At 43.9% G+C, this 27,035-nt stretch overlaps 1 protein-coding gene across 5 annotated transcripts; it reads right to left on the reverse strand.

The window, feature by feature from the left end:
- Positions 1-345: 345 nt before the first annotated feature.
- On the reverse strand, positions 346-11,266 carry NEIL2 (nei like DNA glycosylase 2). Of its 5 annotated transcripts, none has more exons than XM_077291699.1 (5): positions 10,986-11,161; positions 4,614-4,759; positions 2,766-3,043; positions 2,314-2,510; positions 346-2,231 (listed from the first exon to the last, which is right to left on the reverse strand). In XM_077291699.1, the coding sequence occupies exons 2-5, from the start codon at positions 4,749-4,751 to the stop codon at positions 1,921-1,923; spliced, it is 924 nt and encodes a 307-aa protein (XP_077147814.1). In that variant the 5' UTR covers positions 4,752-4,759; positions 10,986-11,161; the 3' UTR covers positions 346-1,920. The 5 variants fall into 5 exon arrangements, with proteins under 5 accessions (XP_077147814.1, XP_077147815.1, XP_077147816.1 ...); XM_077291700.1 differs by lacking the exon at positions 10,986-11,161 and adding an exon at positions 10,827-10,933; XM_077291701.1 differs by having other exon boundaries at positions 723-2,231; positions 11,132-11,266.
- Between the last annotated feature and the right edge of the window lie 15,769 nt (positions 11,267-27,035).

Raw genomic sequence — 27,035 nt, forward strand, 5'->3', positions numbered from 1 at the left:
CAACCATTGGATCCCTATAGAAGTCACTGGAGCGATGCCAGCGGTAAACATCCGGACGACTACTGCTCCCTACTAGGAGGAGGATAGGTGGTGGTAGTCCTCAGCGCTGTCTGAATAACGAAGGCCAATGTCACTCCCCTGCGTCCCACCCGACACCTCTAATCTGAAGGTAAAAAAGCCATGGAAAGAACAGAAACGTCAGGAATAATAATAAATAATAATAGTATACTGACATTAATGGAAGTACGGTAATAAATGTAATATATATTACTCGTATATATTTATTTTCTTTTGTTATTTATCCCCCCCCCCCCTACACTTTGCCATTTAAAAGTGATTGAAAAAAAAAAGTAATTTACATAAATCAGCAACACTATTATTTTCATAGTAAGATAAACATAAACCATATAGGGCAACATCAGTGTAGAGGTGCCAAAGCGGCTCCAAGGTAGGTACACCTAAAGGACACTCCTGACCATAATATTACCATCAAGAGAAATAGGAGTAATAAGTCCAAGTGTATAAAAAGGTATACATTTATTAACACACAAAAATTACAATCGAATAAGTGACACAACAAAATATCAGACTAGGATCAGGTAATCATTGCAAATGCCCTAACACTCATAAAGATGTAAAATTATATATATATAAACTTAGTGCCAAAACACATATGGGGAATATGGAGGTCAGAACATTCCAAAGATTCTTAAAAGCGCGCACTAAATCATTGCAGCCTATATCCCCCCCATATGACCGTACCTTGATAAAGTGATGCAAAACGCGCGTCGGTGGCGGGGTGGCGCGTGTCCCAACTCCTTACATTATGAGTAAGAATTTAAGGACTGGGGGGATATAGGCTCCAATGATTGTGCGCACTTTTAAGAATCTTTGGAATGTACGGACCTCCACTCTATTTATTCCCCATATGTGTTTTGGCGCCAAGCACTTTACCTATATATATTTACATCTTTGAGTGTTGGGGCATTTGCTGCCATCATTACCTGATCCTAATCTGATATTTCTTGGGTCACTTATTCGATTGTAATTTTTGTCTGTTAATAAATTTGTATCTTTTTATACTTTTGGACTTTTTACTCTTATTTCTTTTGACGGTAATATTTTCATAGTAAGTGAAATCAGTGCCCTGGATACACACTATTAAATATGTGGATTTAAGACAGAAGGATAGAACCTATATAATCCACCAGTGTCGGCTGCTAAAGACGGGTAATGACCGTTATATTACGTCGTAATATAGACGTAAATTGAATGCTTCCCCCCTTTAAGCAAAAAAAAAAAAAAAAAAAAAATAAGAGCCTGCCATAACAATGCTCCAATGTGCAAGAATTATTTTTTTCTGCCACCAATGTTCAGCCAGATCCAGGGTTTTGCAGTGGATTCCCTTTAGATTCCACACTGTGCTCCCATTTCCAGGCAGAATTAAGTCCACAGCAGAGATTGGTACGATCTGGTCCACGGTGGATTTTACTGGCACAGATCTGCAGGATTTTAGCATGGAAAATCCAACGCTCATTTTTGCTGCACAAATTGGAGTCAGCCCCCGATTGAAATGAGGATTTACCCCACTGACTATGGCCGATCTATTGTCTCTTCTGTTCAGACTATGTGAAACTAACGAGTACATTATTGCAACTTTTGTTTGGTTTTAGACAAAAATCCACTTGGAAATTTTCCATACTGCGTGAACCCAGTTAAAAAAAAAAAACCCATGTAAGGAACGGATCACGTTGTGGCTTTTTGCACAGAAACCGGGATCGGTGGAGGTGCCCCTTTAAGGTATGAGCAGGGTCCTAAGGTGCACATTTGTTTTCTGTTGTAGAATCTTTACAACATGCAATGTAGCGGGGAGGGGGGGGGTATTCACGTTACAAGAGGCTTGTGCTGGGGATTGAGCGGTTAGGATGAATCCTGCGCCCGTTCTTTCGGCTGTACCCGCTCCTGACACGTAGGACAGTACCACGTCAGTCTCTGCAGTCCACGCGGTGGTCCGATGTTCTCCTTCTCCACCTTGTGCCCCTTCGGGCAGAGCTCCTTCATGTAGATCTGGTAGTGCAGCGGCTCTCTCTGCATCAGGCTCCGCAACCAGCGGGTGGTGAAGCTTACGGCGCGATCAATGATGGCGCGCAGGGTGTCCGCCGGCAGCAGGGAGCCCGGGGACAAGGGGTGGACTTGAGCCAGATACAGGATCTCGTTCTTAATGATGTTCCCTGGAGACAATTGGATTAAATCGTGTGAGGGGTCCCCAAATCTGCCGGTTATGCTGGGAGTTGTAGTTATGGGGCGTCTTACCTACTCCGGAGAAGTGCCGCTGATCCATCAAACTGACACAGACGGGTCGGGGGGCCGACAACGCACGCAGAGCCTTTTCCTTATCGAAATCCAGCGACAGGATATCACAGGTGGGCTCCACGTGCGGGGACGAGCACCACAGGATCCGGCAGTTGTAGAACACAAGGAAACCCCCCGAGGTGAAGTGCAGAATTAGCCTAAGCAAAGAAGCAGGAGACGAATCAGAACCCTGTCTGACAACGATAAAATCCTACCGCTGTTATACGGAGCTATCGTTGTCAGAGCAGACCACCAACTCATCTGGTCACCATAGAAAATCCCCCCAGTGCCAAATCTACTGGAAAAGGTGAAGTCTTCCACCATCGCGGCCGTCCCCCGAGCTCCTAGCTGGATTTCCCGGTCTCTGCCTGTAGGGCCATCCAGTCCCAACCACCAGGAGCGAAGCCACGTACCTGGGCGTGGGGTCTTTCCAATCCCCTCTCTTGTTCCCTTGCTTGGCACGGGCGAGCTCATTCACCCTAATGCTCCCGTACAACCCAAAATGGAAACGCAGCCATTTGCATCCGGGACCCGCTTCTTCGTTCTCCCAAGGGCCGAGCTGGTCGGGATCGGTGGTGGTGGGCGCGCTCTGCGTTTTAGAGGGGTCGTCGTCCACTTCTTGGGTATTAGCAGAAGGAGCTTTGCAGGTTTCATCGCCTCCAAACGCCACGTAGAGATTCTTTCCATGGACCTGCAGATACAGGAGGCGACACGTACAGATGGATCACACAATACGGTCACCGGTGAGGACCCAAAGTCACCATGTTGCCCCATCCTAAAGGGGCAGAGGCGCCCTTATGTTTATGCTCCCATAGTAACCATTCATAAATGTGTATGCAGCCCAGATCCCGTCTTTTGTTTTAATCAATTTATGGAAAGCCAAACTTAAAGGGTTTATTTCCCCATCTTCACATAAGGGCACTGTTGGATAGTGCTTGCATAAAGAAACATTTTTTCAATTTACTGCTTACTAAAATTTGCAGCCGTTCTTGAGATATTCACTTTTTAAGGTCACAGCTTGTTGCCTAGGAAACCGACCACCTCTGGTGTCTAGCTGGTAAGCACTGTGCTGCACCTGCCCTGGATTATCAGGGTTCAAGGGATCTTGGCCAGCTTTAAAACAGTGCTTACAAGCTCTATGGAAAAGAGCTTGTAAGCACTCTATATTCTGCTGTCTAGCTGTGGTGGTCGGTCTCCAAGGCACCTAGAAGTAAACAAAAGTGTTAATAGCGCAAGAGCGGCTGAATATTTTAATAAACAGTAAATTGAAAAAGTGCTTGTTTTTACAAGCTCTATCCGACCATACCCATTTATGTATATGGGAAGAACCCCTTTAAAAGGCTCATTTCACACACATTTTTTTTTTTTTTTTTAATTCTGCTTGCATGCTTTTGCCACATGTCATCTAACAGGACACGATGGATAAAATTGGTGTAATGAGCGCCACCATTGCCCGGATCGATTGTCCAGTCGCTGAGATCACCGTGTCCCGCAGCTTTTAGCCAACTCCTTTATGTGAGTGATCTGCATCAATGTTGCAAATCTGCAAGAGCTCTCCATTATGACGGCTCTCCCCCTGGGGTGTACAGAGATCTTCACAGTATGGAGAGGGGAGAAAGCATGTACAGTCTCAAGGAGGGCAGAAAATACAAGCTGGAGAAAAAGCACATGAGAAGGAAATAGCTGCAGGATAGAAGCTGTGCTGATGTATGAGCCAATGAGGAGCGCAGCACCCTGGATACACACTGAGCTCACATCCAGCCTGTATTACTGGGAGAGACACTCAAGGAAAATCTGAAACTTGGATCAGACTTCATACAGCACATCAGTGGTTGTGAAAACTAATAAAGGAAGATTTAGGGTTCGGATTTAAACAGTTTTGCCAAAATTCAGTGATAAAACTGAAATGCTGCAACGCTTAGTTTTGCAAAAATTATATTTTTTCACGGCAGCCCCAGACAAATTTTTGAGAAGTGAGTGGAGTTCCACATGGCGGCGGCGGTGGGTCTGATTTGGCCATCGAATTCATCATGATTTTAGCCACAAGAGCGGCTTAAAGTATGACAGAAACATACATTAGTAACTGACTGGGGGAACATTTCTTGCGGAGGCGGATGACAAATTTATTAAAAAGGAGCACGCCTCAATGAATTTGGCGCATATTTATTCATTAAAGGCAAATCACATAGGTAGAAACATTTTTTTTTTTCCATATCACAGGCCTGTAAAGCTATAAATTTATATAAACCCCTTTAAATTACCTGACAGTCCTGAATCCACTGCCCCATGAAATCCTGCAGGGCAATCTGCTTGGTTCTGCCTCCAACCTTCACCACCTGCTGTCCCACAAAGGGAGAGACGAGGGAGCAGAAACGCCGCACTGTGGGGCCTTCCGGCATCTCGAAATCTAGGGGCAAAAACATTACAGAGTCAATGAAAGTCAGCAACAACATTAGGGAAGAAGTCATCATCAGCAATCTGCTCAGGAACGTCTGACTGCGGAGAATCTTCACTAGAGCCCTGCTAGAACCTTTCATGCAGTGTTATAACTAAGCAGGTGACTGTCTAATTTTTTTTTTCAGCAATAGGGCAGGCAAAAGGTAACAAAAATACATAAATAATCACCGTCTGGCCACCTCTGATACACGCTCTTCTCCTTTACGGCCCTCGCCACCTCTTCTTAGTGCTGAAACAAAAGGGTGTCTTCATACCAGGCCTGGGACTGCTCTGCCCGGTGACATCATGACATGCGCTCTACAATCATGCAAAAGATTGCCAAGATTTCCGCCATGACTAGGCCTGGGGTGTCCCTGCACATGCATAGAGACATCCTAGGCCTAGTCGAGGCCAAAAGTCCAGGCCTAGCATGAAGATGCCCAGGGCTTCAGTGTGTGCCAATGGTAAGAGGAAGGAGCAAGTGGGACTGAGCCGACATCTTTGTCGACAGATGATGGCTGTGCTATTCAGCCATCACCTGCATCTAACGGCCGCAGGTGGAGCTGATCTCAACTCGCAGCTGTTAACCTGTTTTGACAGACACATTTACTGCAGCGGCAGTGGGCAGCGACATTCCATGCGCCCATCAGTGCCCCCCGTGACTCAATCGCAGGGTGTCGGTGGGTTGCCATGATGGCCGGCAGTGTTGAAGACCCATGTGCCTGTCACAATGGTATTCCTGTAATCGCCGGCTTCTGGCTGGTGTTCATAAAAAAACAGTGATTTTTGATATTTTTGTGTATCGTACAAGCGATCGGATTATCGCAGGTTCAAGCACCAACAAATACAATAGACACTGGGGAGGAAAAAAAAAAAAAAAAAAAAAGGGGGAAACAAATTTATAAAAGTCGATATCACCGCAACTCCCCCCATAATAATAATACTAATAATAATAATAAACATCAACTCTGCAAAAAATTAAATAAAAGGTGATCAAAACATTGCATCTAGCCTCAAATGATGTGAATATCAAAAAATAAATAAATTGGCTCACGGTGCAAAAAAAAAAAAAAAAAAAAAGCGATCTCACATCAACAAAAAAATGAAAGCGTTATGGGTTTCAGATCTTGCCAACACTAGTGTTGTTTTTTTTAATTACAAATTTTAAAAAAAAACAACAAAAGACAAAACCCCGGCCTCCCCTGATTCTGACATTCTTTTCTGTTTTGCTCCGAGTCGCTCTATTGCAGAGATTTTCACATTTGTTTCTTTTGGAACGCATTATGTGAATTCTCTGATTGTAGTGCAATGGGGCGTTTCATCAGAGTCTTCTCTGGGGGCGTGCACTTTCACCCCTCTCTACAAGGCACAGCCAATCACAGCTCACCAACTGAGCCTGCTAGATCAGATGCTGAGCTGTGATTGGCCGCATCGGGGAAGGGAAGGGTGAAAGTGCACGCCCCGGGAGACGACTGAGGAAACGCCCAGCTGCACAACAAGCAGAGGTTTCACATGTTGCACTCCAAAAGAAACAAATGTGAACATCTTTGTGATGGAGCGGCACAGAGCAAAACGGAGAAAAGCAGCAGAATCAGGGAGCCTCTGGGGTTTTTACAGGGTAAAAACGGTGCATAGTGCTGGGAATGTATTCCCTACAATCCCTGACGTGTGTTTCACCGTGGCTTCTTCCAAGGGACAAGGTTGTCATCATTCATGGCCTCCACGCATCATCTGTAATATTTTATGTCCCTTTGTCATTATTCTGACACGACATCACCCATAATCCGATTTTCTATATTTTGTTTATATCTCGCATTTAAAAAGACAAAAAAAACAAAACTATTTTTGAATGAATAAAGTTAGTATTTTACTACATGCGCTGCGATACCTGTAGGTTTTATAATCACAACTGAGGAGCATCTTAAAACTTAATAAAAATTAATCTGATTAACCCTTTGCTTATGGGCTCGCCCGCCGATGATGAATGATTTAATGAGCCGTTATGTGCCTTTAAGGCCGGCGTCACACTTGGCGTAAGACAATACGGTCCGTATTTTACGGCCGTAATACGGAGAAATGTTCCCAAAATATTGATCCGTAGTCAGGGTGTGTCAGCGTATTTTGCGCATGGCATCCTCCGTATGTAATACATATGGCGTCCGTACTGCGAGATTTTCGCGCAGGCTTGCAAAACCGACATCTAATGCATTTATGTGCTCAAATGTTCGGTAAAACATATATACAGTATATATATATATATATATATATATACAGTATATATATATATACAGTATATATATATATATATACAGTATATATATATATATATATATATATATATATATATATATATATATATATATATATATATATATATATATATATATATATATATATATATATATCTATCATTGAGACACATATATATATATTCTGTATTTATATTTCATTCAGCGCGATATCTGTGAAAAGCCGGTAATTCAATTGCCGGCTTTTCATTTCTCCTGCACAAACCCGACAGGATATGAGACATGATTACATACAGTAAACCATCTCATATCCCCCTTTTTTTTGCATATTCCTCACTACTAATGTTAGTAGTGTGTATGTGCAAAATTTCAGCGCTGTAGCTGCTAAAATAAAGGGTTAAATGGCGGAAAAAATTGGCGTGGGCTCCCGCGCAATTTTCTCCGCCAGAATGGTAAAGCCAGTGACTGAGGGCAGATATTAATAGCCAGGAGAGGGTCCATGGTTATTGGCCCCCCCCGTGGCTAAAAACATCTGCCCCCAGCCACCCCAGAAAAGGCACATCTGGAAGATGCGCCTATTCTGGCACTTGGCCACTCTCTTCCCACTCCCTGTAGCGGTGGGATATGGGGTAATGAAGGGTTAAGGTCACCTTGCTATTGTAAGGTGACATTAAGCCAGATTAATAATGGAGAGGCGTCAATTATGTCACCTATCCATTATTAATCCAATTGTATGAAAGGGTTAAAAAACACACACACACACGATTACAAAGTATTTTAATGAAATAAACACAGCGGTTGTTTTAATATTTTATTGTTCTCTCAATCCATCCAGAACACCCTCGCTTGGAAAAATAATAAACCAACAATATACATACCTTCTGCTGACCCGTCACGTCCCACGAGGTAATCCATGATCTGAAGGGGTTAATTATTTTACAGGCAGGAGCCCTGCAAATGCAGCGGTGTGCTCGTGCCTGTAATCCCCGGCGAATGAAGGAAATGTAGGTCATTGACCTACATTTCCTTCCTTCAGTCGCGGTGATGCGCCCCCTGGTGGATGTCGCCGCGGGCTTACAAGCACGAGCACACCACTGCATTTGCAGGGCTCCTGCTTGTAAATTATTTTAACCCCTTCAGATGGATTACCTCGTGGGACGTGACGGTTCAGCTGAGGGTATGTATCTTGTGCGTTTATTGTTTTGCCAAGCGAGGGTGTTCTGGATGGATTGAGAGAACAATAAATTATTATAACAACCGCTGTGTTTATTTCATTAAAATACTTTTAAATCATGTGTGTGTGTGTTTTTTAACCATTTCGTACAATTGGATTAATAATGGATAGGTGACATAATTGACGCCTCTCCATTATTAATCTGGCTTAATGTCACCTTACAATAGCAAGGTGGCATTAACCCTTCATTACCCCATATCCCACCGCTACAGGGAGTGGGAAGAGAGTGGCCAAGTGCCAGAATAGGCGCCTCTTCCAGATGTGCCTTTTCTGGGGTGGCTGGGGGCAGATGTTTTTAGCCACGGGGGGGCAATAACCATGGACCCTCTCCTGGCTATTAATATCTGCCCTCAGTCACTGGCTTTACCATTCTGGCGGAGAAAATTGCGCAGGAGCCCACGCCAATTTTTTCCGCCATTTAACCCTTTATTTTAGCAGCTACAGCGCCCAAATTTTGCACATACACACTACTAACATTAGTAGTGTAGAATATGCAAAAAAAAGGGGATATGAGATGGTTTACTGTATGTAATCATGTCTCATATCCTGTCGGGTTTGTGCAGGAGAAATGAAAAGCCGGCAATTGAATTACCGGCTTTTCACTAACACCGCTGCGTATTTCTCGCAAGTCACACTGCTGGTCCGTGTGGAATCCGTATTTTCATAGACTTTCATTGGCGTATTTTTTGCGCAATACGCTGACAAACGCAGCATGCTGCGATTTTGTACGGCCGTATTACGCCGTATATTACGGATCCGTAATATACGGCTGATAGGAGCAGCCCCATTGAGAATAATTGTGCCGTTTGTTTGGCGAGTTTTACGGACGTATTTTCTGCGCTCTTACGTCCGTAAAACTCGCTGAACTGACTGATTGGATCTGTTTTGAACAGCTGACATGTGCCCGCAACAGCCGCGGGTGGAATCGCAATCCACCTGCGGCTGTTAAATCATTAAATGTCGCTGTCAAACCCTGACAGCGGCATTTAACGCGTGCTTCCGGCAAGCGCGCCGGAAATCCGCCCATCGGTGACCCCCGTCACGTAATCGAGGGTCAAAGATGGGTCGGCACGACAACCAGAATGTCTCCTGCAGACCTCTATGGTTGTCACTGTCAGATTGCTATGAGCGCAACCAGTAGTCGGCGCTCATAGCAAGTCGATCTGATCATCCCCTGTATGTAGCAGAGCCGATCGGGCTATGGCAGCTTCTAGTCTCCCATGGAGGCTATTGAAACATGCCAAAAGTATAAAAAAATGGTTTTAAAATCTAAAAAAAAATTTAAAAGATATATATAAAAAAGTTTAAATCACCCACCTTTCGCCCCATTCAAAATAAAACAATAAAAAAACCAAAAATACACATATTTGTTATCGCCGCATTCAGAATCGCGTGATCCATTAATATAAAAAATAAATAAATAAACCCAATCGCAAAACGGCGTCACGAGAAAAAAAGTCAAAACGCCAGGATTAATTTTTTTTGGTCGCCGTGACATCATATTAAAATGCAAAAATGCAATAAAGGGCGATCAAAAGAACGTATCTGCACCAAAATGGAATCATTAAAGATGTCAGCTCGGCGCACAAAAAATAAGCCCTCACCTCCAGATCATGAAAAATGGAGACGCTACGGGTATCAGAAAATGACTTTTTTTTTTTCCCTTTTTAAACTTTGGATTTTTTTTAACCACTTAGATAAAAAGGTAACCTTGTCATGTTAGGTGTCTTTGAACTCGTACTGACCTGGAGAATCATAATGGCAGCTCAGTTTTAGCATTTAGTGAACCTAGCAAAAAAGCCAAACAAAAAACAAGTGTGGGATTGCACTTTTTTTGCAAATTCACAGCACTTGAATTTTTTTTCCGTTTTCTAGTACACGACATGGTAAAACCAATGGGGTCGTTCAAAAGTACAACTCGTCCCGCAAAATATAAGCCCTCACATGGGCATATTGACGGAAAAATAAAAAAAGTTATGGCTCTGGGAAGGAGGGGAGCGAAAAACGAACACGGAAAAACGAGAAAGGGCTGCGGCGTGAAGGGGTTCAAAAAATTCGGGGGGGGGGGGGGGGGACAACGCACAAAAGGTCAAATTCCCCTCCTTTTGCTCCATCGTATAGAAGTATCCCACAGGCCCGGGCGGTGCGCGCAGCATGAATGGCGCAGGCTCAGCGATCTACAGCCGCCACCAGAACCGCTGCAGTCAGAACTGGCGCTAACCAGTTAACCCCTTAGATGCAGCGTCCACTATAACAGCAGCATTCAACAGGATGGAGATAGGGTTTCAATGACGTTGTCATGGTAGCCGATGCCCAGTCCGCCATCTTGGTACACCCATGAAGCCCAGCACGGGCACATTAGGAGACAGTTTCAGCTTAGATTTGGGGTCATATTTAGTAAAAGGGGCAGCTGCACAAACCTATATACTACAATATACACACTTCCCAGCACCTCCATGGTGGCCATAGCATAGACCCTAAAGTTTTTTTGTTTTTTTTTTAATGACCATCAGGTCACTAGGATTATAAAAATAAAATAAATAAACATACATTACCTGCTCACACTACTGCCAAAGGGAGGAAAAAGAAGACAAAATAAACATAACACCCCTATTCCTGCACATTGCCGGATTCCTCCTTGGATGTTATACACTAGTTGGACGATTCCATTTACACTAAAAAGGGGAGGCGTTGTCGAGCTATGCAATGCTTACACACTATACCAGTCACTCGGCAGGATCTCTGGGTGTCGCTACCATGGTAGTCCAGAATGATCCGTATCAAAGCAGTTTTGAAAATGTGGGTGGACTAAACTATTATATTTGTCAGCTTTATTTCTACACCCCCTATTATAGCTCACCTCTGCGTTCCCTGCCGTGGTGTCTGATCTAATTGGACGGTTCCATTTCCAGTGAATGGGGGCAGATGAATTTGGATTCGCGCCACAAGTTGGGTCGGGCTAAACCATTTACACTGAAGAAGACTATGGAAGGATCCAAGTGTCCGCTGTATTACACCCCTATTGTAGCACAGTTCCTGTTTCCTTCCCGCACATTATGCATTGCTTTGACCATTCCATTTTCAATTTATGGGGGTGCATAAGATTAGTCTTCTTTATTGTTCACCAGTTGTACATCCTCCCTCCTGGTAATGATGTGTTTTATTTATATATTTGCATATATCACATGTGAGGCGTTAGATTTTGTACAGGATAGAAAAATACCCCTACTTTATAACAGAAACAGCGCCACCCCTGACCTCAGGTTGTGTCTGTTACTGCTACTTAGCCTTGGTCACACAATAAGAACTAAACTGAGCTGCATAACACCAGACCCAACCTGGAACATTTATTTTTTTACTTAAGTGCATTTATTTGGAACCAAAAATAATATTTGCGTTTGGGTTTTCATTAAAATATTGCACCATTCGGCTTTTACAGGTTCTTTTTTTCCCCTGTACATTCAACTTTGTTTTGGTCTTTGGTCCTAAATCAGCTTTCAAGAGCTTAGAATAATAATTAAAAAAAAAAAAAAACAGATGAAAAAGTTTCAAACTATCCCAATAACTCTGTCAGGATGAACTCACTGATGGATCCTCAGTGAACTCATTCTGCAGCCACAGACACAAAGGCTTTAGAAGACAAACTGAGATAACATTTTTCATGAAATACAATTGCAAATGTTTGCAGCCCAAAATACTTGCTTTTAATTAAGAAAAAATATTGTCTGAAAAGGTGGACAATCCCTTTAAATACATTTTTTTTTATCATTGCCGATTTTATTCGTAGCTCAGACTGATATATTGGCTCCAATTATGGGGTAAATTTCGCCTACTGACTGCAGTGTAGAGCTGATATCGATCTGTTAAGACCCAGCAGCTCCTGCTCCCTCCCTGCACCAATCACAGGGTCCGGAGAAGGAAGAACTGTTAGTGCGTCCTATACTTTATACACAGCACTTGTTCTGCTCTGTGTGGACAGTGATCAGTAAGGCAGAGAAGATAATAATCCATCTCTGCCTTCTCTATGGAAAGTCTGGCTGTGTCTATCAGACGCTCCTGCTCCCTCCCTGCACCGACCACAGGGGTTTAGAGCAGGGCCGGACTGGGACTAAAATTCCGTCCTGGCATTTGCAGTTACACAGGCCCACTTGTCACATGGTGACTGTATAATATCTTTGTACACTTGTAGGCTACAAGAAGTGAGGGGAGAGTAACACGACTATATAACATATAATCACAGCTGTATCCAGCATTACAGCTCAGTCCTATTTATGGCTTTTAGTTGCAGGACCAAGAAAAGCCACTACTTTACCTACATAACTGGATCTCGTAGATAATGAAGGGATTGTGGAACCTCTTTCTGATACTCCATATACTTTGCCTACAGCCACTTTTGGTTCCGCTGCGCAGCACGAGACCCGATGACTCTGAAGAGAGGTGACATCAGTAACGTCACCACCGCTCTTCAGATATTCCGGGTCTTGCGCTGAGCTCGGCGACTGTGAAGAGCGGTATTGTAACTACCGTCACCGCTCTCCAGAGTCGCTGGGTCTCTCCAGGTCTGGGCTGGTAGTGGGGGTGTCTGATAGACACCTCTCCATTACTTACACCAGGGATTGATAGCAGCTGACATTACGCAGCTGACATCAACCCTAAAAATCATTACACATACCAGAATTAAATGCTCTGGCGGACAGGAAAAGCAGTAGAGTTAGCGCTATTCCCAGGCGCCGGGTGCTAACTACAACTGTCATCATCCTTGCCTGGTCTCCCTGCGAAGCATTTCTGCTGTATTTACATGAGCTAATAAACGAGTGTGATCGACAATACTGAATTAATTCGCTTGTTCCCCGGCCTCTTTACACCAACTGAGAAAGAATGAAGGGAACAGAACAATCACAATTAGATCAATCTGTCCCCATACAGTATCATGTTATCAGCAGCACATCTACAGTTTACACCGGCGATGTGCTGCTGAGAACAAGGATTTCTGTTCCCACATAAACAATCCAATCACTCGATGAATAGGCAGCATTTTGCTTGTTTAGTATAATACACCCCATAGTCTTCCATATATTATAATGTGCACCTCTGTCCTCCATATAGTATAATACACTCCTCAGTCCTCCATATAGTATAATACACTCCTCTGTCCTCTATATAGTATAATACACTCCTCAGTCCTCCATATGGTATAATACACTCCTCAATCCTCCATATAGTATTTTACACTCCACATAGTCCTCCATATAGTATAATACACTCCCCATAGACCTCCATATATTAAAATACACTGCAATTCCTCCATATAGTATAATACACTCCTCAGTCCTCCAAATAGTATAATACATTCCTCAGTCCTCTAAATAGTATAATACATTCCTCATAGTGCTCCATATAGTATAATGCCCCGCCATTGTCATCCATGTAGTACAATTCACTTCCCATAGTATAATGCACCCCATAGTTCTTCATATAGTATAATGTATTCCCCATAGTCCTCGATACAGCATAATGCAGCCCACATATACAGTACTATAATGCAGCCACCCCACAGAATATATTGTAGCCCCGTGAGTATAATGTAACCCCCCAGAGAATATAATGCAGCCCCCTCATATAGTATAATGCAGCCCCTGCATATATAATATATAGTAGCCCCCTCATAGAGCATAATGCAGCCCCCCATATGATATAATGTAGCCCCTCCATAGAGTATAATACAGCACCCCATAGAATGTAATACATCCTTCCCCCATAGAATGTAATGCAGCCAGCCACCCATAGAATGTAATGCAGCCAGCCCCCATAGAATGTAATGCAGCCAGCCCCCATAGAATGTAATGCAGCCAGCCCCCATGGAATGTAATGCAGCCAGCCACCCATTGAATGTAATGTAGCCAGCCCCCATAGAATGTAATGCAGCCAGCCACCCGTAGAATGTAATGCAGCCAGCCCCCCATAGAATGTAATGTAGCCAGCCCCCATAGAATTTAATGCAGCCAGCCACCCATAGAATGTAATGCAGCCAGCCCCCCATAGAATGTAATGCAGCCAGCCACCCATAGAATGTAATGCAGCCAGCCCCCATAGAATGTAATGCAGCCAGCCCCCATGGAATGTAATGCAGCCAGCCACCCATTGAATGTAATGTAGCCAGCCCCCATAGAATGTAATGCAGCCAGCCACCCGTAGAATGTAATGCAGCCAGCCCCCCATAGAATGTAATGTAGCCAGCCCCCATAGAATGTAATGCAGCCAGCCACCCATAGAATGTAATGCAGCCAGCCCCCCATAGAATGTAATGCAGCCAGCCACCCATAGAATGTAAAGCAGCCAGCCCCCATAGAATGTAATGCAGCCAGCCACACATAGAATGTAATGCAGCCAGCCACCCATAGAATGTAATGCAGCCAGCCCCCATAGAATGTAATGCAGCCAGCCCCCATAGAATGTAATGCAGCCAGCCCCCATGGAATGTAATGCAGCCAGCCACCCATTGAATGTAATGTAGCCAGCCCCCATAGAATGTAATGCAGCCAGCCACCCGTAGAATGTAATGCAGCCAGCCCCCCATAGAATGTAATGTAGCCAGCCCCCAAAGAATGTAATGCAGCCAGCCACCCATAGAATGTAATGCAGCCAGCCCCCCATAGAATGTAATGCAGCCAGCCACCCATAGAATGTAATGCAGCCAGCCCCCATAGAATGTAATGCAGCCAGCCACACATAGAATGTAATGCAGCCAGCCACACATAGAATGTAATGCAGCCAGTCCCCATAGAATGTAATGCAGCCAGCCACCCATAGAATGTAATGCAGCCAGCCCCCATAGAATGTAATACAGCACAGCCTCCATAGAATGTAATGCAGCACAGCCCCCATAGAATATAATGCAGCCAGCCCCTATAGAATGTAATACAGCCAGCCCCCATAGAATGTAATGTAGCCAGCCACCTATAGAATGTAATGCAGCCAGCCCCCATATAATGTAATACAGCACAGCCCCCATAGAATGTAATGCAGCCAGCCACCCATAGAATGTAATACAGCACAGCCCCCATAGATTGTAATGCAGCACAGCCCCCATAGAATGTAATGCAGCACAGCCTCCATAGAATGTAATACAGCCCTTCCCCATAGAATGTAATGCAGCCCCCCACAATAGCCCCACTCAGTGATATATTTAAAAAAAAACAGAAAAAAAAACCACTCTCCTCACCTCTCCTCATTCGCTGCTCCCGGCTCCGGTCTCAGCACCTGCAGTCTGCCTGGCCACACAGCAGGTGCGCGATGATATGACGTTATCACGTACCCGCAGTGTCAGCGCCAGGCAGAGTGGGGAATGATGGGAGAGGGAGCGTGCAGATGCTCCCTCCTCCATCATTGCATTCAACTGTTCCGCCGTCATAGACGCCGGTATAGTTGAATGCGGCGGCGCTGACGGGGTGAGTCCGTGGCGGCGGGGGGTGTGAGTCAGGGGTCGGGGGGAGTCAGCGCTGGCGAGCGGCCCACGACTGCCACCGGCCCTTCTGACATTTGCCAGAACTGCCCGATGGCCAGTCCGGCCCTGGCTTAGAGGAAGAAGAACTGTTAGTGCGTCCTATACTTTATACACAGCACTTGTTCTGCTCTGTGTGTACAGTGATTAGTAAGGCAGAGAAGATAATAAACCATCTCTGCCTTCTCTATGGGGAGTCTGGCTGTGTCTATCAGACGCTCCTGCTCCCTCCCTGCACCGATCGCGGGGGCTAGGGGAGGAAGAACTGTTAGTGCGTCCTATACTTTGTACACAGCACTTTTTCTGCTCTGTGTGTACAGTGATCAGTAAGGCAGAGAAGATAATAAACCATCTCTGCCTTCTCTATGGAGAGTCAGGCTGTGTCTATCAGATGCTCCTGCTCCCTTCCTGCCCCGATCGCGGAGGCTAGGGGAGGAAGAACTGTTAGTGCGTCCTATACTTTATACCCAGCACTTGTTCTGCTCTGTGTGTACAGTGATCAGTAAGGCAGAAATTGTAATAGTCCATCTCTGCCTTCTCTTTGTTGAGTCTGGCTGTGTCTATCAGACACTCCTGCTCCCTCCCTGCGCCGATTGTGTGGGACGGAGGAGGAAGCACTGTTAGTGCGTCCTATACTTTATACACATCACTTGTTCTGCTCTGTGTGTACAGTGATCAGTAAGGCAGAGAAGATAATAAACCATCTCTGCCTTCTCTATGGGGAGTCTGGCTGTGTCTATTAGACGCTCCTGCTCCCTCCCTGCACCGATCGCGGGGGCTAGGGGAGGAAGAACTGTTAGTGCGTCCTATACTTTGTACACAGCAATTGTTCTGCTCTGTGTGTACAGTGATCAGTAAGGCAGAGAAGATAATAAACCATCTCTGCCTTCTCTATGGGGAGTCTGGCTGTGTCTATCAGACACTCCTGCTTCCTCCCTGCACCGACCACAGGGGCTTAGAGGAGGAAGAACTGTTAGTGCATCCTATACTTTATACACATCACTTGTTCTGCTCTGTGTGTACAGTGATCAGTAAGGTAGAGAAGATAATAAACCATCTCTGCCTTCTCCATGGGGAGTCTGGCTGTGTCTATCAGACGCTCCTGCTCCCTCCCTGCACCGATCGCAGGGGCTAGGGGAGGAAGAACTGTTAGTGCATCCTATACTGTATACGCAGCACTTGTTCTGTTCTGTGTGTACAGTGATCAGTAAGGCAGAGAAGATAATAAACCATCTCTGCCTTCTCTATGGGGAGTCTGGCTGTGTCTAACAGCTGTTCCTCGCTCATGCAGCTGCTGCCTCGCTAAACACATGAGTGTCTATGAGTAATACGCAGCCCGTCCCAAATATATAAAGTAACGTTCCACCATAAAGATGAAGGAAGGATTGGGCATGGTGAATGCCAACATGCTCAATCCCTTACATTCTAACCTCTGCCATTGTGTGCCAGTAGAAAGCCTCACATACACATAAGGCTATGTTGTCATCTCAGTGAATGCTCCAGAAAAGATTTGTGCTGATACCAAATTTGTGTATAAGCCTCACATTTACCCAGTGGGGGTCATAAGAGCATTGTCCATCAGGGTGCTTCAGCGACATGCACTGTAACTGTACGGCTCCACAGAGCGTGTGTACCGGCTGTTTTGTACCAAACTGACCATGCAACACCTTTGCGTGGCTACAGATATGGACATACCACCCCCATGCTTTGCAGTAGGAATGGTGTTCCTTTCATCATAGGCCTTGTTGATCTTTCTCCAAATGTAACATTTATGGTTGTGGCCAAAAAGTTCAATTTTGGTCTCATCATTCCAAATTACGTTGTTTCAGAAGTTTTGAGGCTTGTCTCTGTGATGTTTTGCGTATTGTAGGAGAGATACTTTGTGGCATTTGCACAGTAATGACTTTCTTCTGGTGACTCGACCATGCAGCCCATTTTTCTTCAAGTGAATCCTTATTGTGCATCTTGAAACAGCCACACCGCTAGTTTTCAGAGAGTCCTGTATTTCAGCTGATGCTATTTGTGGGTTTTTCTTAACATCCCGAACAATTTTCTTGGCAGTTGTGGATGACATTTTTGTCGGTCTACCGGACTGTGATTTTGTCTTTACAGAGCCCCTGATTTTCCATTAGTTAATCACAGTTTGAACGCTGCTGACTGGCATTATCAATTCCTTGGATATCTTTTTGTATCCCTTTCCTGTTTTATACAGTTCAACTACCTTTTCCCGTAGATCTATTGACAATTTTTTTGCTTTCCCCATGACTCACAATCCAGAAACATCAGTGGCTGGATGAGAGATGCAAGAGTCTGTCTGGATCCCAGATTTAAAAAGAGAAAACACAGTAGTTTGACAATAAATGGTTTCACCCAACCACTAACCATGAGTGGAGGAAAAGTTTTGCTGTTACCATTCATATTATCAGAAAAAAAAGGCCAAGAAAGCAACAATTCTGCCGGGGTATGTAAACTTTTGAGCACAACTGTAGATTATCTTGAGTTTTTTGGAGTTGGACTAATCTAGTGTGTATTTTCATGTCAGAATTCAGCGCAGTTTTTCTTCACAGTCATCAATTGTGATGCAGTTGTTTTGGGCACTTTTTCTTTAAAAAAAATTTTTTACAGCCTTTTTAATTTCAGTAAAAAAGTTCAGAGGAGATTCCACAAGGAATCTGCATCAAAGAATCCTTGTGGAAATAAAAAAATATAATTTTACATAACTTTTTTGGTGCTGATTTTGGCACAGAAACATAGAGTGGGGGAAATAAGTATTTGATCCCTTGCTGATTTTGTAAGTTTGCCCACTGACAAAGACATGAACAGTCTATAATTTTAAGGGTAGGTTAATTTTAACATTGAGAGATAGAATATCAAAAATAAAATCCAGAAAATCACATTGTATAAATTATATAAACTTATTTGCATTTTGCAGTGAGAAATAAGTATTTGATCCCCTACCAACCATTAAGAGTTCTGGCTCCTACAGACCAGTTAGACTCCTAATCAACTCGTTACCTGCATTACAGACAGCTGTCTTACATAGTCGCCTTTATAAAAGACTCCTGTGCACAGACTCAATTAATCAGTCAGACTCTAACCTCTACAACATGGGCAAGACCAAAGAGCTTTATAAGGATGTCAGCGACAAAATCATAGACCTGCTCAAAGCTGGAATGGGCTACACAACCATAAGTAAGACGCTGGGTGAGAAGAAAACTGTTAGTGCAATAGTAAGAAAATGGAAGAAATACAAAATGACTGTCTGGGGCACCATGCAAAATCTCACCTTGTGGGGTATCCTTGATCATGAGGAAGGTGAGAGATCAGCCTAAAACTATATGGGAGGAAATTGTTAATGATCTCATGGCAGATGGGACCACAGTCACCAAGAAAACCATATATTGCACTATGAGGCATTTGTAAAGGCATTATACTCTATAAGGACCATGACAGGGTAGTGGTTGAGAACCCTAAGAGGCTTCGATATTGGTATAATTACTGTGTATGTGTTTCTATCCCGGATTTTAAAAGGTAGGAGTTATGACCCTGCTTACTTACTTACTGCCAATTTTTTCATTTTTTGGCCGAGGGGGAGGGTATGTAGAGGGGTTCCAATTAGGACTTTTGCAATGGGTTCCCGTTATTTCTACGTACGTCACTGGCAATGAAAAGTTGGAAAATAAAAAGATCTTAAGGATTATGATAAGGATCAAATTGTGACGACTAGGCCAGAGCGTCTCGTAAATGTCAGATCTTCTGGGTTGTAGCGGGATGCAGAGGTTAGTGCCTACCCTTAATATGTTGCACAATTGCCCGTGCACAGAGTGGTTCTCAGCGGGGCAGAAAGTACAAGTGGAGCATTTTATATTTAACCATGGAGGTAAAGTTTGATCACAAGAATTACTTTTTTGGAGTCTGGTTTTTTTTTTTTCCTCTGCCAATGGAATTTGTCCCAAATTTTCACAAATGCCGCATTAGGTTTGCTGAATTTGTAACAAAATTAAAGCAAAACTTTTTGAGTGGATGTGCAGTCGTGGTGGCCTAGAACTTTGCTACTGACGAAAATTTGGGATTCACGTTTTGCTGCTTCAGTCTTTTAGTCGGATGTTTCTCTGGGGACTGACGTACAAATATTAAGCATTTCATAAATTTTTAAACTTTTATTAACAAATACAGTTTCTGTAAAGTCTCAATATTCCCAGCGCTCTGTACATACTGTATGTGTAAATCAATATGTGTACATGCCACACAAGTGACAACTGCATCATAACCCCCTCGGCACCTCATGTTCCGTCACACGTTTTGTACCCTATTTTGGAAATTGCTTTTCGGGCTGCTTTACTCAGTTTTTACAAGATTAACAATGAAGTCAAAAGCTAGAATCCTGTTTCAAACTTTGTCTTTACCGATTGCTGTGATTGACCAATGAAATAACTAAATACAAAAAATGAATTTGGCAGTCAATAGAGAACAGAAAAACAAAAAAATCACCTAAATGCAGGTGGTGGACGCCAAAGGTGCTCTACATTGGGAAGAGCAGCAAAGTCCCCTCTTTCTAGCGACTGATGGGACATCAGCAGCAGGGCCGGCGTCCCCACCCGACACAACTAGGCTGGCGTCCCCACCTGGCACACCTAGGCCGGTGTCCCCACCTGGCACACCTAGGCCGGTGTCCCCACCCGACACACCTAGGCCGGCGTCCCCACCCGACACAACTAGGCCGGCGTCCCCACCCGACACACCTAGGCCGGCGTCCCCACCTGGCACACCTAGGCCGGCGTCCCCACCCGACACAACTAGGCCGGCGTCCCCACCCGACACACCTAGGCCGGCGTCCCCACCCGACACACCTAGGCCGGCGTCCCCACCCGGCACACCTAGGCCGGCGTCCCCACCCGACACACCTAGGCCGGCGTCCCCACCCGACACAACTAGGCCGGCGTCCCCACCTGGCACACCTAGGCCAGTGTCCCCACCCGGCACACCTAAGCCGGCGTCCCCACCCGACACACCTAGGCCGGCGTCCCCACCCGGCACACCTAGGCCGGTGTCCCCACCCGACACACCTAGGCCGGCGTCCCCACCTGGCACACCTAGGCCGGTGTCCCCACCCAACATACCTAGGCAAGTTCCGGGGCCATGGACAAATGGGGGGCCCACTCGCTGATGGTATGGGCGTAAGTACCGCCCAAGCCCAGCGGGTGAGGAGACCACCTATGCCAGCAATTACACCAGTTGGATGTGCGTCCTCGGATGTACATTCAGCTGAAGTCTCTTACAGAATATAGATCCATCGGGTCCATGCATGGCAATAAACGCTGCCGGCTAATCAGAGGCCAGCAGCTGATGTCGGCGTGCACGTAATTGGGGAAGCATTATACTCTAGGGAAAACTATGGGCTGTGCACTATGCTTTATGGATGACTATATGCTGTGCACTATGCTCTATGGATGACTATATGCTGTGCACTATGCTCTATGGATGACTATGGACAGTGCTTTATACTTTATGGATGACTATGGGTGCTGCATTATACTCTCTCAGCAGCCAGACCACCTAGTAAAATCGATATTAGGGGATTTGGTCAACCTTACTGTAATGTATACGAGGGTCCTTACATCCTTACTCCCTATAGGTGTAATGTGACCTTCTGAAAGATGCCAGGGTTGTCAGGTCAGTGGCTTCTTTCCCTCTTCTTATTATATTATATATTATATACTCGAGTATAAGCCGAGATTTTCAGCCCAAATTTTTGGGCTGAAAGTGCCCCTCTCGGCTTATACTCGAGTCATGATCGGTGGTGGGGTCGGCGGGTGAGGACTGTCATATACTCACCTAGTTCTGGCGTTCCTGTCGCTCCCCCTACCCGTCCCACGGTCTCCGGGTGCCGCAGCCTCTTCCCCTGAGCGGTCACGTGGGACCGCTCATTACAGAAATGAATAGGCTGCTCCACCTCCCATAGGGCACAGCTTTATGTGGAGCATCTATGGGGCAACGGTGCAGAGCACTGTATATATGGCACAGATTTATGTGGAGTATTTATGGGGCCATAATCAAAGGTGCAGAGCATTATATATGGCACAGCTATCTATGGAGCATCTATGGGGCCATAATGAACAGTGCAGAGCATTATATATGGGGCAGCTTTATGTGGAGCATCTATGGGGCCATAATGAACGGTGCAGAGCATTGTATATGGCACAGCTTTCTATGGAGCATCTATGGGGCCATAATGAACGGTGCAGAGCATTATATGTGGCACAGCTTTATGTGGAGCATCTATGGGGCCATAATGAACGGTATGGAGCATCTATTTTTAATTTTGAAATTCACCGGTAGCTGCTGCATTTTCCACCCTAGGCTTATACTCGAGTCAATAAGTTTTCCCAGTTTTTTGTGGCAAAATTAGGGGGGTCGGCTTATACTCGGGTCGGCTTATACTCGAGTATATACGGTACATGTCTGATCTGCCAAAGTATTCATAAGAAATGTGTTTTGTTTTGTTTTTTTAATTTTCACCATAATGTGTGACATTAAGGGAACAGTCAAACGGTCGTATAAAATCTGAACAAGACTGGAACGCACTGGATGGACTGGCCGTCGACTCTCCTGACCACAGCGAGGGAACTGTATGCATTTTTATACAGCTGTCGCACTCAGGTCGGGAAAGCCGCCAGTCGGTCCGTGCACTGTGTTCCAATCTCGTTCCGATTTATGCACCCTTAAAGTGAAAATGATAACTTTCAGGGAACAAGATTTCACAAACAACCATATTCAGCTTTCCTGGGGATAATGCACCCCAAAGCCTCATCCATGAATGCCGATTTCCATTATTTAGACTCTTATTACTTCACCCACGTTGGAAGAAAAAATAAAATTGAACAAAATAAAATTTTTAGTAGGCTTTATTTTCTGAAATTTGGAAGGTTTAGAAGTGTCGTTCGTGACCGCTTCGTATTCTTAATGCGTACACGAATCTTTTACCTGTGTGTTTGTGTTTTACGCCTTTTATACATCCAACTTTATAAAAAGGGGAGAAAAAAAATTACAATTTTAATAACAATAACATTTATTATCAGAAACCTCTAAGTTATTAAATTTACAATTTTCACTTATTTATCTTTACTAAAGACATTTTTATCAGTCACGTGCATTGATCTGCATTTTTAGAAGGCGGTGAAGTTAGGATCGAAGTCATCATTATCCCTCGACTGGCTGCCGGAGAAAACCCTCAAATGACTGAGGTCACAATCACGTACATCCATGTCATTGTTGCAGACTCAAGGGTGTTGCTGGCACGCATGGCACGAATTTGCCGAGGCCAGCGATTGGCTGCAGCGGTCAATTGGAAGTACGTGATGTCATCACTGCAAGTAAACACATTTTTTTAATTGCGTCGCCTCCTGTTGAGCTAAAGGGGTCATCACCGAAATGGGCCGCCTTCACTAGTAACTAGCCATTAGCCTTCAGTCTTCAGGCTGCCATATTGGTAGGTCTGAGGGACCAGCTGTGATGAAAGGGTTATTATTTATTAAATCTTATAAAGCTAGGACTTTAATTTATGATGGGTGGAGATCAGACTTATACATCCCCCATTGATACAGAACGAGGGGCTACAGTGCCCATTCAGTCAATTCGAGTTCTCCCTGCATTAATGGCATATCCTACCAAAATGGCAATTTTTTTTCTCTTTCCGGAGGGTATTTTTTTGCTGTATAAAAGTAGGAAAGCTTCTACGCCAATATATGGATAAACAAACCAAAATGCGATAACATTATTTAATGATAGATTTTTTTATGGAGTGTTACAAAAATAGGATTGAAGGAAACCAGACAGACAATGGACTGAGGTCACCATCGGCTTTCCACCTTATGTCACTTCCGTAAAAAGTTGGTTGCACCTCTAGACATCTATATATTGTATTTTGTTGGAGTTTTTCTCAACTTCCCATATAATTTGTCCATATTGACCCAAAAGAGAGCAATCACTGGAGAAGGACATCATGGTCAGAAGAATAATAGGAACAAGGCGAAGAGGAAGGACAACAAACCGATGGCTTGATACTTTCAAGATAATGGAGAAGACCCTGGTGGACCTATCTAGGCTTGCACCAGATCGAACTTCCTACAGATCGTTCATCTGTCAAGTTACAATTAATCGAAATTGAGTCAAAGGCCGTTAAAGACCTAAAATATTTATATATATTTTGACCCTCTTCTTTTAACAGACCGGTTGTCAGTTTTTGTGCAAGTTTATGTAAAAAGGATGCACTGTATTTTCAGGGCTGGGCAAAGAGTTGGTCAACTTAATACTGTTGCCTTATTTTTTGGATTGTTTTTCTGACCGTTATAGTAAGCAAATAAACTGACCCTCGAAGAGATGTAGGAGGTTTATAAAAAATAAATATCAACAATATTAATGGCGTTTTGCTATCCTTTAAAGTGATGGCACATAGGATACGTCATTAGTTTATTAAAGGTTGGGGTTCAACAGATTTGATCCCCACTGCCCTGATACTGAAAGGTTCAGTGTTGGTACAGCTTTGTGTCCACTTCATTAGCTTTACGCCCCACCGGGCCATCCGTAGACCGAGGAGCTGACCACCGGGCCATCCGTAGACTGAGGAGCTGACTGCAGTGTGATGGGAAAACTTAGAAAGGGCTAGAAGTTGAGTTCAGTAAACAAGAGGATGCTCTCCAAAAGTTTTGAGGTCATAAAACCAACTCACTCATCACTACCAGCATGGTGGAGGAAATCCTAAAATGCAACCTTGCTTGCTTTGGCTTTCCTACAGAGGACAAGTCTTACGTTCAGTTTTCAGAAGTCGGATCATAAAGTGATGGTATATCCTAGCAATAATCTAATTTTTAGGGGGAATATCCATTTAATGGCTTTGCATATGAAGATGATAATTTAAGGAGAAAGGATCCAAAGATCAGGAAGTTGTGTCTCCAGATCATCATCTGTTGGAAGCATCAAACTCCTCAACGTGAAAAGCCACGAACCACATTCTGGTCTTGACATGTAAAGACCATGATGACCATTGGACAAAGAATTAATAATTGGAGGAAAAAGGTTGAACTTGATGGACCTAGGTCTTTTTTTAACTTACGTAACTATGCAAGTCCACTTGGTCTCTATTCGCCTCGTGAGTCATAAAAAAGTCGTACAGTTAAATTACAACCATTAAGTCTTCGTAAGAACTAGTCATTTTCAATACGTTTACAGAAAGTCAGGGCAACCATTTTGGTGTGGACTAAACTTTTGAAAAAGTTGAATATTTAAAATCGAGAAAATTTGAGATTATTTAGACTATGGATGGAATGGCTTCGATGGCAGTGGAGCGAAGGGTCAACGAGCATCCTACCGGGCGATGTGACCAAATACATGAAAAGTTCATATTTAAATGAATCGCAAACTTCAATTCTATCTTCATTTTACTTAAAATTTTACAAAATAACAAATTAATGATAACAGTTTCATGATTGTCACACTTTTCTGTACAGATATAGATTTTACAGATTGATTGGTGGAGTCTTCATTATCTTTTCGAGAGGACTTGGGAGTCAACCTTTATGAATTTGTCTCCAAATTCCAAAAACTGTGCAATTTTTCTTTCATTTTGTGTCTGTAAGACGTACACTGACTTCCTTAAAAACATTGGAAAGGAACAGAGGAAAATGAAGACGATTCTTGTAGTCCATGAGCCGGGCCAGATATCGGTACCACCCGGAGTGACTAATTTTCTTTGGTATTTTTAGGTAGATGCATGTCTGTAGTTTATTTTTTGATATGATAGCCCTTACATATACGTAGCTTATTAACCCCTTCAGCCCTAGGCCTATTTGTACCCAAGTGCCTAAGCCAATCTGACCTGTGCCACTTCATGGGCTAATAACTTTGGAACGCTTTCACCTATCCAAGCCATTCTGAGATTGTTTTCTCGTGACATATTGTACTTCACGTCAGTGCTAAATGGGAGTCAATATATTTTACCTTTCTATATAAAAAAATGCTAAATATTCGGAAATTTTGGAAAAATCGGCAATTTTTTAACTTTGAAATTCTCTGCTTTTTACAAAAATACTGATACCCCCCATAATAGTTATTAATTTACACTCCCCACATGTTTACTTCATATTGGCATCATTTTGAAAATGAAACCTTATTGTTTTACGACGTAATAGGGCTTATAGTTTTATGCGCAATTTTTCACATTTACAGCAAAACCCACTTTTCAAAGGACCAAGTCACTTCTGAAGTCACTTTAAGGGGCTTACATAACAGAAACCACCCATAAATTACCCCATTTTGCAAACTACACCCCTCAAGCTGTTCAAAACTCATTTTTAAAAACTGTTAACCCTTTAGGTGTTCCACAGGAATTTTAGCAGAATGAAGGCGAAATTTCAAAATTTCATTTTTTTTCCAGATATTACATTGTAATCCAATTTTACCTGCAACCTAGCAAGGGTTAACGGCAAACCCAAACTTGGTTACCCTAATTCTGCAGTTTATAGAAACACCCCACATGTACTCGTAAACTAAAGTATGGGCACACAGCACAGCTCAACACGGAAGGAGCGCTATGTGGTTTTTGGGTGGCGGATTCACTGGAAGAAATCTAGGGGGCCATGTCACATTTGAAGGCTGCCTGAGGTACCCCCACAGTGGAAACCCCAAAAAGTGACCCTATTTTGGAAACTACACCCCCAAGGAATCTTTTAGGGGGTATAGTGACCACTTTGACCCAACCAGTGTTTCACAGTAGTTGGAAACACTTGGTTGAGAAAATGGAAAAAGTGCATTTTTTACATGAAGGTGTCATTTTAGGCTCATTTTTTTATTTTTAAGAGGTGTACCAGCAAAAAATGCACCCCACTATTTGTTCACCAATCTCTCCCGAACACAACAACACCCGATATGTTGTCGTACACTGCAGTATTGGGGAACGGCAGGCCTCGGAAGGGAAGGAGCGCCAAATGACTTTTGGAGTGCAAATTTTACTGGAAGAAATCTAGGGGGCTATGTCACATTTGAAGACACCCTGAGGTGCCCCAACACACGCACACACACTGACACATACACGTTCTGTGCTGAACATCAGTGTGTCGCAGGGATCCTTCGAAAAGCTCTTGGATAATGAATCTTGCACACTTACCCTGAAGCTCTTTCAAGTTTATCTTGAGACCCTCAGAAATGAACAACTCTCAGCATTCTGGATGTCATACTTGGACATGGTCGAGACCATGCTGGCCCTGGT

This window comes from Ranitomeya variabilis, chromosome 2 (assembly GCF_051348905.1).
Source record: "Ranitomeya variabilis isolate aRanVar5 chromosome 2, aRanVar5.hap1, whole genome shotgun sequence".
Classification (NCBI taxonomy): Eukaryota; Metazoa; Chordata; class Amphibia; order Anura; family Dendrobatidae; genus Ranitomeya; species Ranitomeya variabilis.

Coding starts and splice junctions, on each gene's coding strand:
- NEIL2 (XM_077291698.1), bottom strand. CDS start 6,499: ATGATGACAACCTTGTCCCTTGGAAGAAGCCACG. Junction 4,760..6,465: donor GTCCCTTGGAAGAAGCCACG/GTGAAACACACG, acceptor TTTTGCCCCTAG/ATTTCGAGATGCCGGAAGGC. Junction 3,044..4,613: donor AGTGGATTCAGGACTGTCAG/GTAATTTAAAGG, acceptor CTGTATCTGCAG/GTCCATGGAAAGAATCTCTA.